This window comes from Sinocyclocheilus grahami, unplaced genomic scaffold (genome assembly GCF_001515645.1).
Source record: "Sinocyclocheilus grahami isolate Dianchi unplaced genomic scaffold, SAMN03320097.WGS_v1.1 scaffold1212.1, whole genome shotgun sequence".
Classification (NCBI taxonomy): domain Eukaryota; kingdom Metazoa; phylum Chordata; class Actinopteri; order Cypriniformes; family Cyprinidae; genus Sinocyclocheilus; species Sinocyclocheilus grahami.
In genome coordinates, this window is record NW_015506391.1 from 520507 (window position 1) to 534827 (window position 14321).

General features: G+C 38.1%; 1 protein-coding gene and 4 long non-coding RNA genes across 6 annotated transcripts; all 5 read right to left on the reverse strand.

Moving 5' to 3' along the window:
- Positions 1–4518: 4518 nt before the first annotated feature.
- Positions 4519–4969, reverse strand: LOC107568087 (uncharacterized). Its single transcript, XR_001606713.1, has 3 exons — positions 4925–4969; positions 4773–4836; positions 4519–4555 (listed from the first exon to the last, which is right to left on the reverse strand). It is a non-coding gene; the product is annotated as an uncharacterized lncRNA (long non-coding RNA).
- A 34-nt stretch (positions 4970–5003) lies between these two features.
- On the reverse strand, positions 5004–5688 carry LOC107568088 (uncharacterized). The gene is made up of 4 exons (XR_001606714.1): positions 5620–5688; positions 5368–5484; positions 5160–5240; positions 5004–5077 (listed from the first exon to the last, which is right to left on the reverse strand). It is a non-coding gene; the product is annotated as an uncharacterized lncRNA (long non-coding RNA).
- Positions 5687–6718, reverse strand: LOC107568086 (uncharacterized). Of its 2 annotated transcripts, XR_001606712.1 has the most exons (6): positions 6688–6718; positions 6462–6506; positions 6244–6336; positions 6055–6135; positions 5803–5891; positions 5687–5702 (listed from the first exon to the last, which is right to left on the reverse strand). It is a non-coding gene; the product is annotated as an uncharacterized lncRNA (long non-coding RNA). The 2 variants fall into 2 exon arrangements; XR_001606711.1 differs by lacking the exon at positions 5687–5702 and having other exon boundaries at positions 5712–5891.
- A 281-nt stretch (positions 6719–6999) lies between these two features.
- Positions 7000–7457, reverse strand: LOC107568089 (uncharacterized). The gene is made up of 3 exons (XR_001606715.1): positions 7420–7457; positions 7178–7323; positions 7000–7076 (listed from the first exon to the last, which is right to left on the reverse strand). It is a non-coding gene; the product is annotated as an uncharacterized lncRNA (long non-coding RNA).
- A 294-nt stretch (positions 7458–7751) lies between these two features.
- On the reverse strand, positions 7752–10364 carry LOC107568079 (HMG domain-containing protein 3-like). The gene is made up of 8 exons (XM_016253921.1): positions 9626–10364; positions 9391–9530; positions 9075–9276; positions 8833–8949; positions 8486–8664; positions 8238–8385; positions 7898–8109; positions 7752–7814 (listed from the first exon to the last, which is right to left on the reverse strand). Exons 1-8 carry the CDS (start codon positions 10362–10364, stop codon positions 7752–7754), a joined length of 1800 nt encoding a protein of 599 aa, XP_016109407.1.
- Positions 10365–14321: the final 3957 nt, after the last annotated feature.

Consider the following 14321-nt stretch of genomic DNA (forward strand, 5'->3'; position numbering starts at 1 on the left):
TCATGTACCCTTTTGGTCAGCAGATGGTTCTTGATGACCTGCTGCTTCTCCCACGCTATCTCCGGAGGTAATGTTAATATTTACATATGATTAAGGGTTAGGGTTAGGGTTAGGAACTATCTATATAATAAGAACTATCTATATAATAATTAAGCTCTTTGTAGAGAAAGGAGCATAGTTTAATACACAATTTGGAGTGGAAGCTGGGTCGAGGCAGACTATAATTTCTTAGTCCCCTCTTTGATGCTCTTGGCCCAAAAGAAGCATCACATCCACTCCCTTACACAGATTACACCTCCCTTTCAGGGCAGATGCCCAGTGGCGGTGTAGCCCTGCCTTAGGTCGCCCCCCTCTGGCCAAAGGAGAATCTTACCCGTCTTTGGGTGTACACCTCATGCACACTGGTTACAACTCCGTTTCATTTGAGCAAAATTATCACAGGGTTTTTTTATTATCACAGGGTTTGTTTAAATTTGGAAAATGTTTCTAGGGTTTGGAAGAGGTAATCAAGAACCATCACAACCAACGGGAGCGCTCAATATTGATCATTGAACTATCTGCAATTTGACGTTTCACCATAGAACACATATAACATAACATCATGCATTGGCACATAATTAGAAAGATACAAACACAAACGGCAGTTTTAAAAGTTACATCCCAAATCAAACCAGAGTATGCAATGACTAAATCTCCATCATGCATTTGTTTAGTTAAAGCCTTATCCTTCTCATCAAGACCTTGTTGAGCTTTAACAATGTGGTTATCTTTCCTTTGCCTTAATGACATCAGCATATCATCCAGTTTAGGTAACTCAAAATCAAATTCAGGAAATTCTTCCACAAAGCCCAATTGTTCCTCTGGTTTTACTGACATTGCCTGTTGGGTGTTTACATATGTAAAATTATAATTTCCTATAGACCAGGTTGATTCAGGGGTCATACAAAATGAAGTATCATTAACTGGACAGAATGTCTGGTTATTATCAATAAAAATAGAGAAGTGATTTAGAGTTGTTGTAATAAATGTTCTCTTGTCTGACACGATTACCCTAGTAAAATTATTGTGAAGATGAGTCGCTGAATACAGCAACTGGATATCTAGATTCTGCAGCTTTCATTTGAATTCTTGCATTGAAATGCTGTGTCATTTTGGAAATGATTTGCTCGTATGGTGTATTTACATCTACATGCAGAGCAATGGCTTCTCACATGTGTGAACTACTCTGTGCAATTAATTCAGACTTAAACATGAGATTTTGTTTAGTTGCATTGGGCAAACCACTGTAACAGCTAAACATTTCCCACAACCTGGATGCAAATGCTAGAGGATGTTCTCCAATTTCCATTGTCACCTCAGTTATCTTTCTCAGGTTAACCAAATTAGTCCCAGCAAGTCTAAGTACAGCTTCTCTCCTTGCACCTTTGTCTGCTCTTTTGTCACAAACTTCCTGTGAGAGAGCACTGGTTAATGAGCGTGGTATGCAAATCATAAGAAGTCTACAAGCATCTTCGTCTGACACACTATAAACTTCCACTACCTTCTCCAGTTTTGACAAAAACTCTACAGGATCCATGTTATCAGGCTCAAAAGAACCCACTGCTGTAAGAAGACTTTGAAAGTCCATAAAAAACAGTTGTCTAACAGCTTGGCCATTTTCATTTCTTTGATCAAGAACCCTCTCATTTCCAGTCTGTCTTGTTCGCACTGGTGCTATTGGGAATCTCACAGAATCATCTGAGGAATTATGTCGAATAATGGCTTCCTTGCAGTTCTTCTCATATTCAGAATTGGATTGAACATTTACCAACTGTCTAGCTGTCCCTTCATACAAACATCTAAATGTTTCCATCTCTGTTTCAGACTTTGAAATTTATTTTCTCAATTTCACTCTGTTCCTTCAAAATAATCTGACATGACATTGAAAACAAGTTGCTAAATTGTCAAGCTAAATTCTGTTTTAATTTCTTCTAATCTTTTCTTAGTTACCTTGTATGAGAGAAAAAGAGCTTGAAGTGCATTAGCAACTCTTCCCTCTTTGCTTTTAGGCATTTTGGGACAATTTTTGAATTGAGACATAGCCACTCGTAGGGGTCATCTGCCTTCTCTATCCCATCAAACATTCCCACTTAGCCATGATTAGCGATGTATTTAACTATCAACTCTGCCATTTTCACAATCTTATTGAATTGTGTTCAGCAATTCAATAGGCTTCTTTTCCTTCACTGACTGAACATTATCCAGTTTCTTTAAGATACCTGTTAGTCTATGAACAAGATAGCCACACTACATTGGGTCTCTAAACTTTTCTACACTAAACTGTTAAAAATGTAACACTGTCACAGTAGCCTACGTCGGACAAAACCACACTACTTCGGGTTTTATGTTAGATTTTTAAAACAGTTTACTTCACAGTTCCTCTGGCTCAAAATAATATTTATCAGATTAAAACAGTGCCACAATACGTCGGGCAAAAACCACACTGCTTCGGGTTACTGCTTTAAACTCACAACATATTATTTGTGAATATGATTGCCCTGTTATGCGCATAAATGTTTATCTGTTGAAATTGTCTGTTGTAAGTTCTCTGTTTCTTTGTCTGTGACAGGAGAACCGCGGGCTTTTTCTGGAAGGTAGTAAAAGGATGCGTCCCTTTTTTTGGAATGCAGGGGGGAAAGGGGAGGTGTCCTGAGGTATCTGTGACTGGACAAATGACCCAACGGAATGGCCAGAGGTGTCGTTTCCTGACATTTTTTGTTACCTAATTGAGCATGAGACAGCTGTAAAAATAAACATTTGTCGTTTTGTTTTGCTTAATTTTAACAAAGTGATAAAGACTTGAGTAAAAGCCTGTCATACTTTCTTATTGATATTTTAAAAAGTTTTTTTTAACATTGACAAAACAGGTAACATTAAGGTCCACTGAAGTGCCTTGAAATGTGCAGCGTTATTCTATGTGGTGTGTGCTGCGGCTGCCTAATCATTTTCACAAATACATGCTGTAAAATAAAGATAACATGAAAATATGTATATAAAATACCAAAAAACATGGTTATTGTCACGGAGACACCATCTACAACCACAGAATCAATCACGCAGCCACGCCCTAAATCACCGAAATACTGAGCACCTGCACCTGCACCTCATTATCACACACTATAAGAGCATACTCACCACTCTGACTCATTGGCTGGTTTCAAGGTTACTCCTTCTATGGCCTTCTCTTTGGCACTGGTAAAGGACTGTAACTTACCGGTGCGCATATCATCAAGCTCTTCGTGTGTTCAAAGAATTGTGGATTGGAAACCGGGGGTCTTTGATAACACTGTTCTCATGCACTCTCTGCCACATTCACCTCAGTTGCTGCCACGGAGATACCTCTGTTGATGTGAGTTTGTGTTTACTTAATAAAAGTGAAGTTTACGTTACCTGCATCTCTCCTAGTCCTCGTCTTTGGCACACTGTGACAGAAGCCCAAAAGAGAAACATTATGGAAACCTTCTGAACCGGATCCAGTCACCGAACTCATCACAACGCTTTGCACGGCACTTCAACCATCAGTCACTTCACCTGCCTCCGTCTGTCCATGGCCAAACCAGCAGTGTATTCGGGTGAGGTGTCAGAATGTAACTGATTACAATGTCAATTTTAATTTGAGATGCTTCCCCATCAGTTCTCCGTAGACCACGTGAAGATATCCTGAGAGGGAGTAAAATCTTTGCGTGGCAGGGGCAGCTGCCACCGGACCGGCCACCGCTATGTGCGCCTGCCACCGGACCGGCCACCGCCAAATGCGCCTGCCACCGGACCGGCCACCGCCAAATGCGCCTGCCGTTGTAGGAACTACATTAATATGTATCAATCGGAGTGTAAACAGATGTTTACTCTGTAAAAGAGAAAGATTAGAAGTATATTTAGGCTTATAAAATACATGGAATGAACATGACTAAAGGGAACATTATAATCAAGAGAAATTTAATTTAAAAAAGCCACTTTAACACATTTACTCTAAACGTCCCTTTGTTTGCAAAGCCATTTCTGCCTTCAACCTATGGAAGCCCTCCGTCTTTTTTAGGATGAAGAGGGATACCTTTGAATGACCAAGAGCAGAAAGAGAAGAAAACTGTTTAAAATGCATTTAATTAAATTGTCTTATATATGATTTACCAATGCATTCAAACTTTTTAAATTACCTCAGGAGTTAGAACTTCCAGAAGGTAGGATGTATTACTTAATTCTGTCATGTCCATCTGTGTGACTCTTAATTCTGTCAATGATCCCCTCTGTCTGTTGGCAAAAGGCATTACATTTAGCTTTATTATATTAGTTATATCTGAAGTTAGCTTGTTCCCAAATTATTTGCCTTATTTTTTTTATTGCAATAGTTGCAATTACTAGTTTGTATTTTTTCTCACACACACGAAACCATTTGTTCATCAAAAAAAGAAATTCTTTCATTAAGTCTCATCTTCAGCTTAGGACAAAATGTTGGATGGTTATGCAAAAACATCCTGTTTGATCTTATTTTGCCACTTGTCAAGCCATTGTGTAGTTCCTACAATGTGCAAATAATGGTTATTTTAAACAAAACCACAGTATTTGTTTGAAGCAAGTGTAAAATATGGATATTCTTCAAATTATAAACTTCCAGAAAATTCTGACAGATATGTTTGTAAATGTCAACGAGACACTGCATATGCAAATTAGCACTTTACAAAAGGGAAGTCACATTTATTCAGTTATTGGTAAGATTAGATATTCGTCTTGTTTACCATAATGTCCTGGTCTGTCAATACAGTGTCCACCACCAATCCCTGCTTCAATACTGATAGTGTTCTGTAAAAAGAAATTGGAGGGTTATACAAACATTGAATGTATTTGTAATGTAGTAATTGAAGTTTGTTTGCAAATGTAAAGTGCATACTTATCATAAGGATATGACTGATCAATATCACATGTCAATGGCATGTCCTCTGTCACCATTGCTGGATCAATGCCAGCACAGTCACTGTGCAACCATTTGTTACAACTGTCACACTGAATCCATTGCAGTGTTTTAACATCTGGATGCATGGTTCTGCAGAAGAAATCAAATATAATTATATATAGCTGCTCAATAAATACAGTATAACATGTTAAAATGCAGTATGGTCACTTACTTTATCCGAATTTCTAACACCAAGGTCCTGGGCCATACATCTGTTTTCAGCTTTACACATTGTAATCTTTGGCTGAAAGTCCTTAGAACAGAAGATGCACAAAGCAGTGTTTACTCTTAAACTAAATATTAAATATCATGTTTATTGTATATTACATACATCGGTGTTAGAGGGAAAGCTACCATTAAAGCTTAACTGTCTGCTTTACCTCCGTTTGTAGATTTTCAACCAAACAGGAGGCATGGTAAAGTCGAAGATGAATCAACTGGTCAGTGTGAAGCAACTCAGGAGACATTTTGAGACCTTCTGCTTCCATCTCTGCCATCTATGAAAGTGTAAAGGGAATTTGCTGTAATCATTTTTAAACAGTATTTGTTTACTTTCCCATAGCATGCATTACATAAATATTAATTTATATACAAAGTTGCAAACATAAACTCATAAAACTCTATCCACTCACTGTGCAAACAAAAACACCACAGTTGTTTCCATAATTTCTCCGCCACTGCTGTGGACTGGGAGTCTACATTTCTAAAGGCATCTCTGGAAGAAAGAAATTGACTTAAAGCAGACTGTACCCAAGTCATGAAATGTTTTTAAAATAACTGTGTAAAACATAAAATATGTAATTAAAATGTATTACTTCAGAATGTCCATATCTGAGGGTGAAATGTTCATGTGACGTCCTGTGTTGTCATAAATCCTTATTTGTTTTTCGATCTTGTCAAAAACCTGATGAAGAAATTGAATAAAGAGCCATTTTAAAGCAGTCACAAATACATTTGTTTGTACTTTTTTGGCTTGTCTATAATAACATTGTAGACAAATCACATCTATATACTGTATAATCAAATTTTGTTCCTCATGTAATGAACATTGCTAGAGTTGTACTAACCCAAAGAATGAAGTGGCATCCTGTTTCTGGTGTCCTATCCATGCCAACAATTCTTGGTAGAAGTGTTTTCTGTGCATCATTCTGAAATGAAAGAAATGGGAAACACATGTTCATGAGGCATTTGTGACATTCATAGGATGTAGCGGCAGGATTGCTTTAATGCATTTTATTTGAGAAATTGAACAGTACCTCAAGAATTTTCAGATGTGAATCAGAAATATTTCTTGAAGCCAGCCAGTCCCTGTACCACTAAATAAATGTGTCAGTTGTCAAGGCTGCAACCTGAGGATAGAACTAAATTACATATAAATTGCACTTCTTTCATCTGCTCATAATGCTCGTTTGCATGTATATGGACATGATTAAAACTAGTGAAAAAAAGTAAAGCTTCTGAAGCAGTTACTTACATTCTGGTTTTCTGAGGCAATTTGTGCAATCCGACAATTTACTGTCTTTAAAGCAAAATATGAAGATGCATAGTAAGACAGAGTATTCAAATATATTGTGTATTTCCATATCTACTTGTACATCTTATATATGGTGACAGTTATCTGTATGTGACAGTTGAGTAATCAAGTAAATTTAATCATTATTAAATATTAAAATCATAAGGTAACCATAATTGGTACTTACATTGTCATATAGCCATGGCATCAGTTGGCTATTATTATATAATAAAAGGGGTTGTGACAAGTTGTATGTGAATGTGTGTTATGTTGAATGCCTAAATGTTGTGTTAAGAACATTTACAGATCAGAGGGTTTGTATTCAGATTTTACACTCACCTGGTATATCAAATGCAACTTTCCAGTTGGTGTCTGCTATGACAATGGATGGATGATAACCACAGCGGTAACAAAAAAAATTGTACGAGTACTGCCTTAAAGCACTGAAATGGTAGAATGCCTTTCTTAGCATGTTGATTGGCAAAGCAGTTCTTGAATGAACGAGGCGTAACGAGATATTTTAGCAATGACATCATGCTCTCTCTTCTCAACAACATACAGCTGTCTGATTTTGTCCTAATGATGCAGAAGATGTGTTAATGATTTTATATTCCTATTAATAGTAAGTATTATTACTACTGACATGTGTCAGTGGTGCCAACCAGCACACTTGTTACCTTATTTTTCTCATTAATTGGAAACATTGCCACTGAAAAACGGTAGCCACACACAGTAGCACTGCCAGTAGGACTGTCCCCCTTTACTGGAGCCTGAGGACTTCTGGACTGCTGTTGACTGTTGTCAGATTTTCTTGTGTGTGTTCCTGTAATTAATTGAGAAATAGTAACATAACATTAATAAATTAAACTTTTTAATAAATTTCATATTACAGTGTAATTTTTAATCTTCACGTTCTTACCTGTTTGGCCACATATCAGTTTGCCATCTAATCCAATGTGTATGGCCTCTGCTGTACTCTGTTTTTCCATTTCCTTCATGAAGGAGCTATTCAGTCTTTCATTGTGCGGGTGAAAAAACAGACGTAGTGAGAACATGTAGTGGATGTCCTTCATTTGACACAGTGAGTACCGACTTGAGGAAAGCTCTCTGTTTATTTGTTCTGCTGCTGAAGAATTAATCAGACAAGCCAGATCTGGAATCAGTTTCAGACTACGCAGTCTCTCTTCAGGACGCTTTTGTTTTTTTTGGTGAAATCTGTCATACAGTGAGTACCGGTCTGATGTCCTTGTCTCAGGGTGTGGACATGAGAATTGGTCCATTTCTTTGGGTTCTTCTGCATGTCTTGGTTTCCTCCTGATTTTCTTTAACCACTCAAGATTTATCGTTAACTTTCCTGCAGCTGCCAGTGATATGTTTGTGTCCGTTGGAGCACATACCCTTCCGTCATTTGGAAAAATCTGGAAAAATCTCTGTTGCGTACGATTATTAACATGCCTGGCAACACGTCCAGCGATGTCAGAGATGTACACAGTGGGGGGATATTTAAAACTTAGCAGAGCATCCCCGTGGTCCCGTGCAGATTCCTGCCACCATAATGGTGATGTATAATATACAACACCATGGGTGCAGCCCATGTGTAATACTCCACCTGTGTTAAAGTGACAAGAATGACAAATTACATACATGTTTTCTGCATAGATGATGGTACTTAAACAAGATAAGTAACAAAATTATACTACACAAAATAATTATTGACACTGAAAAACAATATCTTACCTCCAGCTTTTTTCAGCTTTACAAACATTTTGGGGTAAACCGCCTTATAAAGGAGAAGTTCCTCCAGCCTGTTTATAAGGTCTGTTTGTGAGCCAGTTGTTGACACTCCAAGACAGCTGCATACCTTCACCAGGTCTTCTCTTTTGTGCTGTGGAGAAATTACTATCTGTTAGTGTTGTTCATGGGAAAAAAAAGTCAATAGCGATACATTACATGAATACTGTGAGACTACAGGTATAAATATTTACCGATTTATCTTCATTAACGTCCTGGCTTTCACGGCATACAGAGCTCACCCTTTCACTTTGAGAGAGACCTTTGAAAATTTCAGTTTTTGATAGCTTGTCATGTAGTCTTGTGTGTTGTCTAATCCAAGGAGCAAAAGACGAATATGTCAGTGCACTTGAGAAAGGATTGTTAGATGAGTCTGAGGAATATAATTTTTTTAAGATTAACATCAGTTAATTTTGTCTCTACTGCTACAAGGCCCAAGGCTTTACCCTTAATGTTAAAATGTAATATATTATTAAGACACATTATTAACATCAATGCCAATAGTACTGTTAAACAATTGAAACGGTATTTTCATTGGTACCGTCACAAAATCCAGTGGCAATGATCTCCTTTTCCAGGTTCTCCCATCTTGCTGCCACATTAACGAGGGTGTCCTGGAGGCCAATGTTCTGAATGTCCGGGCGTCTCATGAGATTGACTGGAAATTATATAATAAAAGGGGTTGTGACAAGTTGTATGTGAATGTGTGTTATGTTGAATGCCTAAATGTTGTGTTAAGAACATTTACAGATCAGAGGGTTTGTATTCAGATTTTACACTCACCTGGTATATCAAATGCAACTTTCCAGTTGGTGTCTGCTATGACAATGGATGGATGATAACCACAGCGGTAACAAAAAAAATTGTACGAGTACTGCCTTAAAGCACTGAAATGGTAGAATGCCTTTCTTAGCATGTTGATTGGCAAAGCAGTTCTTGAATGGGATTCGATTGTTCTAAACAGACGACCCACAGCAATATGATTCTGTGGAAAGTAAAGTTAATAAAGGTTTTACTCAACTGATCAACAGTTTTGCATGATTATTGTGATATCTTGTGAAACATGCCCTCTAAATATTTTAATTTTGTGTATACTTACTGAAACACCAGCAGTCAGAAGAGAGCATAAAGGGATTGACAGAAAAATTATGTTATTGTAGTTGTGAAACCCACTCTCATATTCTTGAAACCGGACCAAGTTTCTGCAGACAGGACACTCCTTGGCAAAGACAGAAACACCTAGATAAAAAAAAAAATCAACTCAAGGTGATTTTCAAGGTGAGTTTTAGTAAGAAAAGAAAGTTGCTCATTAACCATTACAGAAGTCATTTTACCTTTAAACTGTTTAAATATTCCATAAACAGTTGCTTGCCGGGTGATGACTATTTTGTGTCCAAGATCTGGAGGAGATGGGCCAGGACAGTATGGGCACTGTACTTCTAGTGGTTCAAAGTTTTCAGGAACGGGCTTCTCTGCTGTGGTTATATCCACTGGAAGGTCCTCTGGTATTCTTTTTGAACTCCAGAAGTAGTTGGTTTCCATGATGATACTACTACATGAATGTTGGTGGACGTCATCAGCAGCACTGATCATCTCCTCAACATCTTCAATATCCTCATTTGAGGTGTCCACTGCATTTTGTAACAGCTTGGGATGCTCTTGAAAAAGCCACCACATGGATAAGTATCTATGGACACAACTGATCCGATTTTTAGTACCTCTGCACTGGCAGTGCCACTTACCAGTCTTACTATCAAATGTGCAGACTGTTCTTCCAAACTTACACCAATTGTCCTTTTGGCCTGTATACACAGAAAAGTATATATATCGCTCAGAAAGGCCGTGCTCACCCCAAAAAATAGGAAAGACACAGTCTATATCCTCAGAGTAAGCCTGCTGGTTTACTGCAGTGCACTCTCCAAGTCTCAATTTTGAACAAAGTCCTTTTTCTTGCATCTCCTGCAGGGACTCATTGCGTAGTGCTGATGGAGGACTGTATGATGTTGGTGTCCTGGTCCTTTCTAAGTGAAAACATTCTTTCCCAGGGTTTCCACTGTTTGCAGCAATGCTCATGAAGTCTGTGCATGCCTGCACTTCACAGGCAAATTTTTTTTAAACTTTTTTCTTTTGCACATGTATTGGTAGTCTCATCCCATGATATGGGAACAAAATTCACTTTTGTTGTCACATATATTCCATTCACAGAATCAATGCATATCATTGGTTCCTGTCTGCCATGCTGCTGTCTTTCATGTCTTTGGTAGTTGGATGTGCTGGTGAAATGAATCCTACATTTCTTGCAGAACAGGTTCTCTTCGTGAACTGGGTCAACATGGATGGTGTCCAGGCAGGGTTTTTTGTCATCTAAGAAATAATATGAAATTATGACATTTTCCAATTTATTTCATTTACTGTGTAGGATGGTCAGGTATTATGTGCTGACCTGAGGCTTTTTCAGGGAACATCAGACCTGTTGTTGGCACACCACAAAGACAAACAAACTAAATGTATCATTACAAAATTAAATAATTAAAAAACAAGAGTACAAATTTCAAAATTGACAAAACACGTACCATGTTTTTTTAAGTGGCATTTGAAATCAAAAGACCTTTGAATTACTTTCTTGCACTTTGAACAATGCCAGTGGCTCCTTCTACCACTTTGTCGATCAGGACAGTAACATGGTATTGAGAACTTGCCTACAAAGAGCAATTATGGAATTAACATGACAAGTAATGGATCTTGGATATTATACATATTACAAAATATATTATGGTGATTTTACAAAATATTACATTGCAGATTATTAACAAAAATTCAAAAATTTTTAACAATTACTTGTGTCACCATCTGTAAAGTGAATGGCAAATGTTAGATGCCGTTTGGATATATGATCACTGGATGCTGTAACAGATGTTCTGCAGTAACAGCAGTCCTGATCTCCTCCAAGGCTTAAAAGCTCCTCTTTACTGACAAACTCAAACTTCCTTGCTGAAAAAGAAAAAAAATTGAATAAGCAGACCAAAACACCATCAGGATGACAAAGAATATTTGCTACAATATCACTTCATATTCTAAATCAGTAGTACTAAATCTTCTTTACTCCAAGGCCACCCTCCTCTCCGAATCAATACTGCAAAGCCCCCCAACCTTTTTTATTCACAAAAACAGTTGTAATTCTAGTGTTATTACTTTACAATTTGTTATTATGTTAATGTTATTATTTTTTAACAAAATAAATTAAAGATAGATTTTAATCTAAAGTGTTTTGTTTTTTTGAAACATACTTTGCAAAAATGTCACTACAGAGTGTATTTACAAATTAACAATCCTTTTTAAATTATACAGTAACGTTAACAAATAAGAAGTCAACCTGTCATACCAAACAAGACCACAGGGAGATGCCAAATGACTGCACATAAACTACTAAACATGGCTGCGTTTCCCAAAAGCATCTAGGCTTAAGTACATCATAGACCCATTGAAACCAATGGACCTATGGTCTACTTAGGCTTACAATGTTTTCGGGAAACGCAGCACAGATCCATTCAGAATCATTAAACACACCAAAATGCAAATGAAAAATGAAAACATTCTGAATGTGTGGAAACTCAGCGATCTGAAGGCGGCTCCACGTCATCAGTGAACAGTTTCTCTTTCAGAACAAGCGATCATGTCTGTATTTGGTGTCTGATGCCCGTGTACATTAACACCACTGATCCTCACAAACTTCCATAAAACACGCTTTTCAGCAAACATCCATTCACAGTACATTATTTTTGACAACTACGTGAATATACTGAACTGTGTTCAAGCAGAAATATGATGTTATAATCATGGCCGTAGTCAGGCTTTGAAAATTAGTGAGGTGAGGTGAGGTGGGGGCTTTTTGGATTACTCTATGTTTAAGTGCCTTGCTATTAAAACAAACACAAACCGAAATTATTTAAAATCTTTTGCAAATATATAAATATGATAAAGATATCGCTGACTGCACCTAAACTGCACCTTCCTATTTTATTAACTTTCTAAAGTGTTAAATTAAGTGGAAAAAACAAATCCCAAAAACGTTTATAATAGCTGGATCTGGCAACATGGAGGCTGCTCCCGCGCCCTCACTCACAACTCGATCATTCTGGCAGCGTCTCACAACGATCATTTTCATACCACGGACGCTAAACATTCTTGCAAACTGTCTAAACTAAATTATACATGTCATGCAGACATTCATAACACGAAAACTTTACCGAGGTCCGGACCTCGATGATCTCATGATCAGTGGACCGAGAGCGGACATACACAGTTCGTCATATCACTACTACTCTTACTGAAGTAAGAAATGTTTTTAATGTTAAGAAAATGCTGAATTATTTAGCTTACCTTCCATGTTGTAAATTCTCCAATAATCGTCAACACCTTAAAAAAGTAAAAGTAAATATAGCGATTATATAAATTATTTTTAGCTCCTTTCCATGCAGAACATGTAGCTTCATCCAAAAATACTGTGTACTTACGCAAAAAAAAAAGATGTCCAGGTAATGATCCTTCATGTCCATCGTCCTCAAACCCAGGTTCGTTAACAACCAATCGGATTGCTCGGTTGAACACAGTTTAATGTAGTTCAACCAATCAAAACTTGATATGTTGCATTTCTTACGTGTGAACGCTGGGGGTCGTTGGTGTTGTATTTGTTTGTGGATGGGGTGGCTGGTTTCAAAGCAATAAACGCCCCAGATCGAGGACAGGCCCCCAAAACCCGATGTAACTTGACTAATTTTAAAGTAGTTATTTTTTGATGCCTTTTTTTTTTTTTAGAAATACAAGTCTGCACGTTACGTATGTCATTTTACAGCCTTACATAACCTTTAAATCCATAATGGCGCGTGCAGCACCGAAGCGTCGTGCCTGCCACAACATCTCTCTCTGTTCACACTCTGATTGATGCATATAAACAAACAAACAGTGCATTTCTACATTTATTTACCTATTTGCTACATAATATACTGTAGCATGATCAAGCATGTTGTGTTATAGATAACAATGTGCTTAATGTTAGTGTTGCACTGTATTCATTTTTGTGTTGCGAACTGTTATTGGATGTTCGAGTTGGATGTGAAAAGAGGCTCCGCCCCTGTGTGTGGTGAAAGAGAGAGAAGGAGGGGGAGAAGGGAGAAGGAGTGCATCGCTGGTTCAAGTGCGGTTCTCTTAGAAGTCGGGGTGTGTATGGCGTGGGTTGTGGCCGACAACAGCCCAAATAAACCCCCCTTGTACATCAAAACGCCTCGTCCTTGTCTGAGAACGCTACATACGTTTTCTTCCTCCCTTTAAAAGCATAATGGCGTGCGCAGCACCGAAGCGTCGCGCCTGCCACAACATCTCTCTATGTTCACACTCCGATTGATGCATATAAACAAACAAAAAGTGCATTTCTATATTTATTTACCTATTTGCCACATAACATATGTTTTATTTCTCCCTTTAAATGCATAACGGCATGCGCAGCACTGAAGCGTCGCGCCTGCCACAACATATCTCACGGATTACACTCCAATTGATGCATATAAACAAACAAACAGTGCATTTCTACATTTATTTACCTATTTGCCAGCTTATTCCTCCCTTTAAATCCATGGAGCATGCAGCACCTAAGTGTCGTGCCACCTGTTTGCTATAGTGGTGGCAGGCGAGTGGCAGGCGCAGATAGCGGTGGCAGGTCGAGTGGCAGGCACATTTGGCAGTGAGTGGCAGGCGCATTTGGCGGTGGCAGGTCCGGTGGCAGGCACACATAGCGGTGGCAGGTCCGGTGGCAGGCGCACATAGCTGTGGCAGGTCCGGTGGCAGCTGCCACTGGCAGGCGCAGATAGCGGTGGCTATCTGCGCATTTGAATTTGGTTTATGTTAATAAAGAATAACAATTTAGTCCCTCTGTAAATTCTCTTTGCCACCTTGAAGAATTCTCAGTTACTTAAAGTGTAGACGGCCGGGAAGTAAGAAAACACACAGTCAAATATATCCTCAATACTTCAATTT

Excerpts from the sequence above, each read along its gene's own strand:
- LOC107568079 (XM_016253921.1), bottom strand. The coding sequence starts at position 10,364 with ATGAGCATTGCTGCAAACAGTGGAAACCCTGGGAAAGAATGTTTTCAC. Across the intron at positions 9,531-9,625 it reads AATATTTAAACAGTTTAAAG|GTGTTTCTGTCTTTGCCAAG; the intron begins GTAAAATGACTT and ends TTTTTTATCTAG. Across the intron at positions 8,665-8,832 it reads TGCCACTGGATTTTGTGACG|ACTCATCTAACAATCCTTTC; the intron begins GTACCAATGAAA and ends TATATTCCTCAG.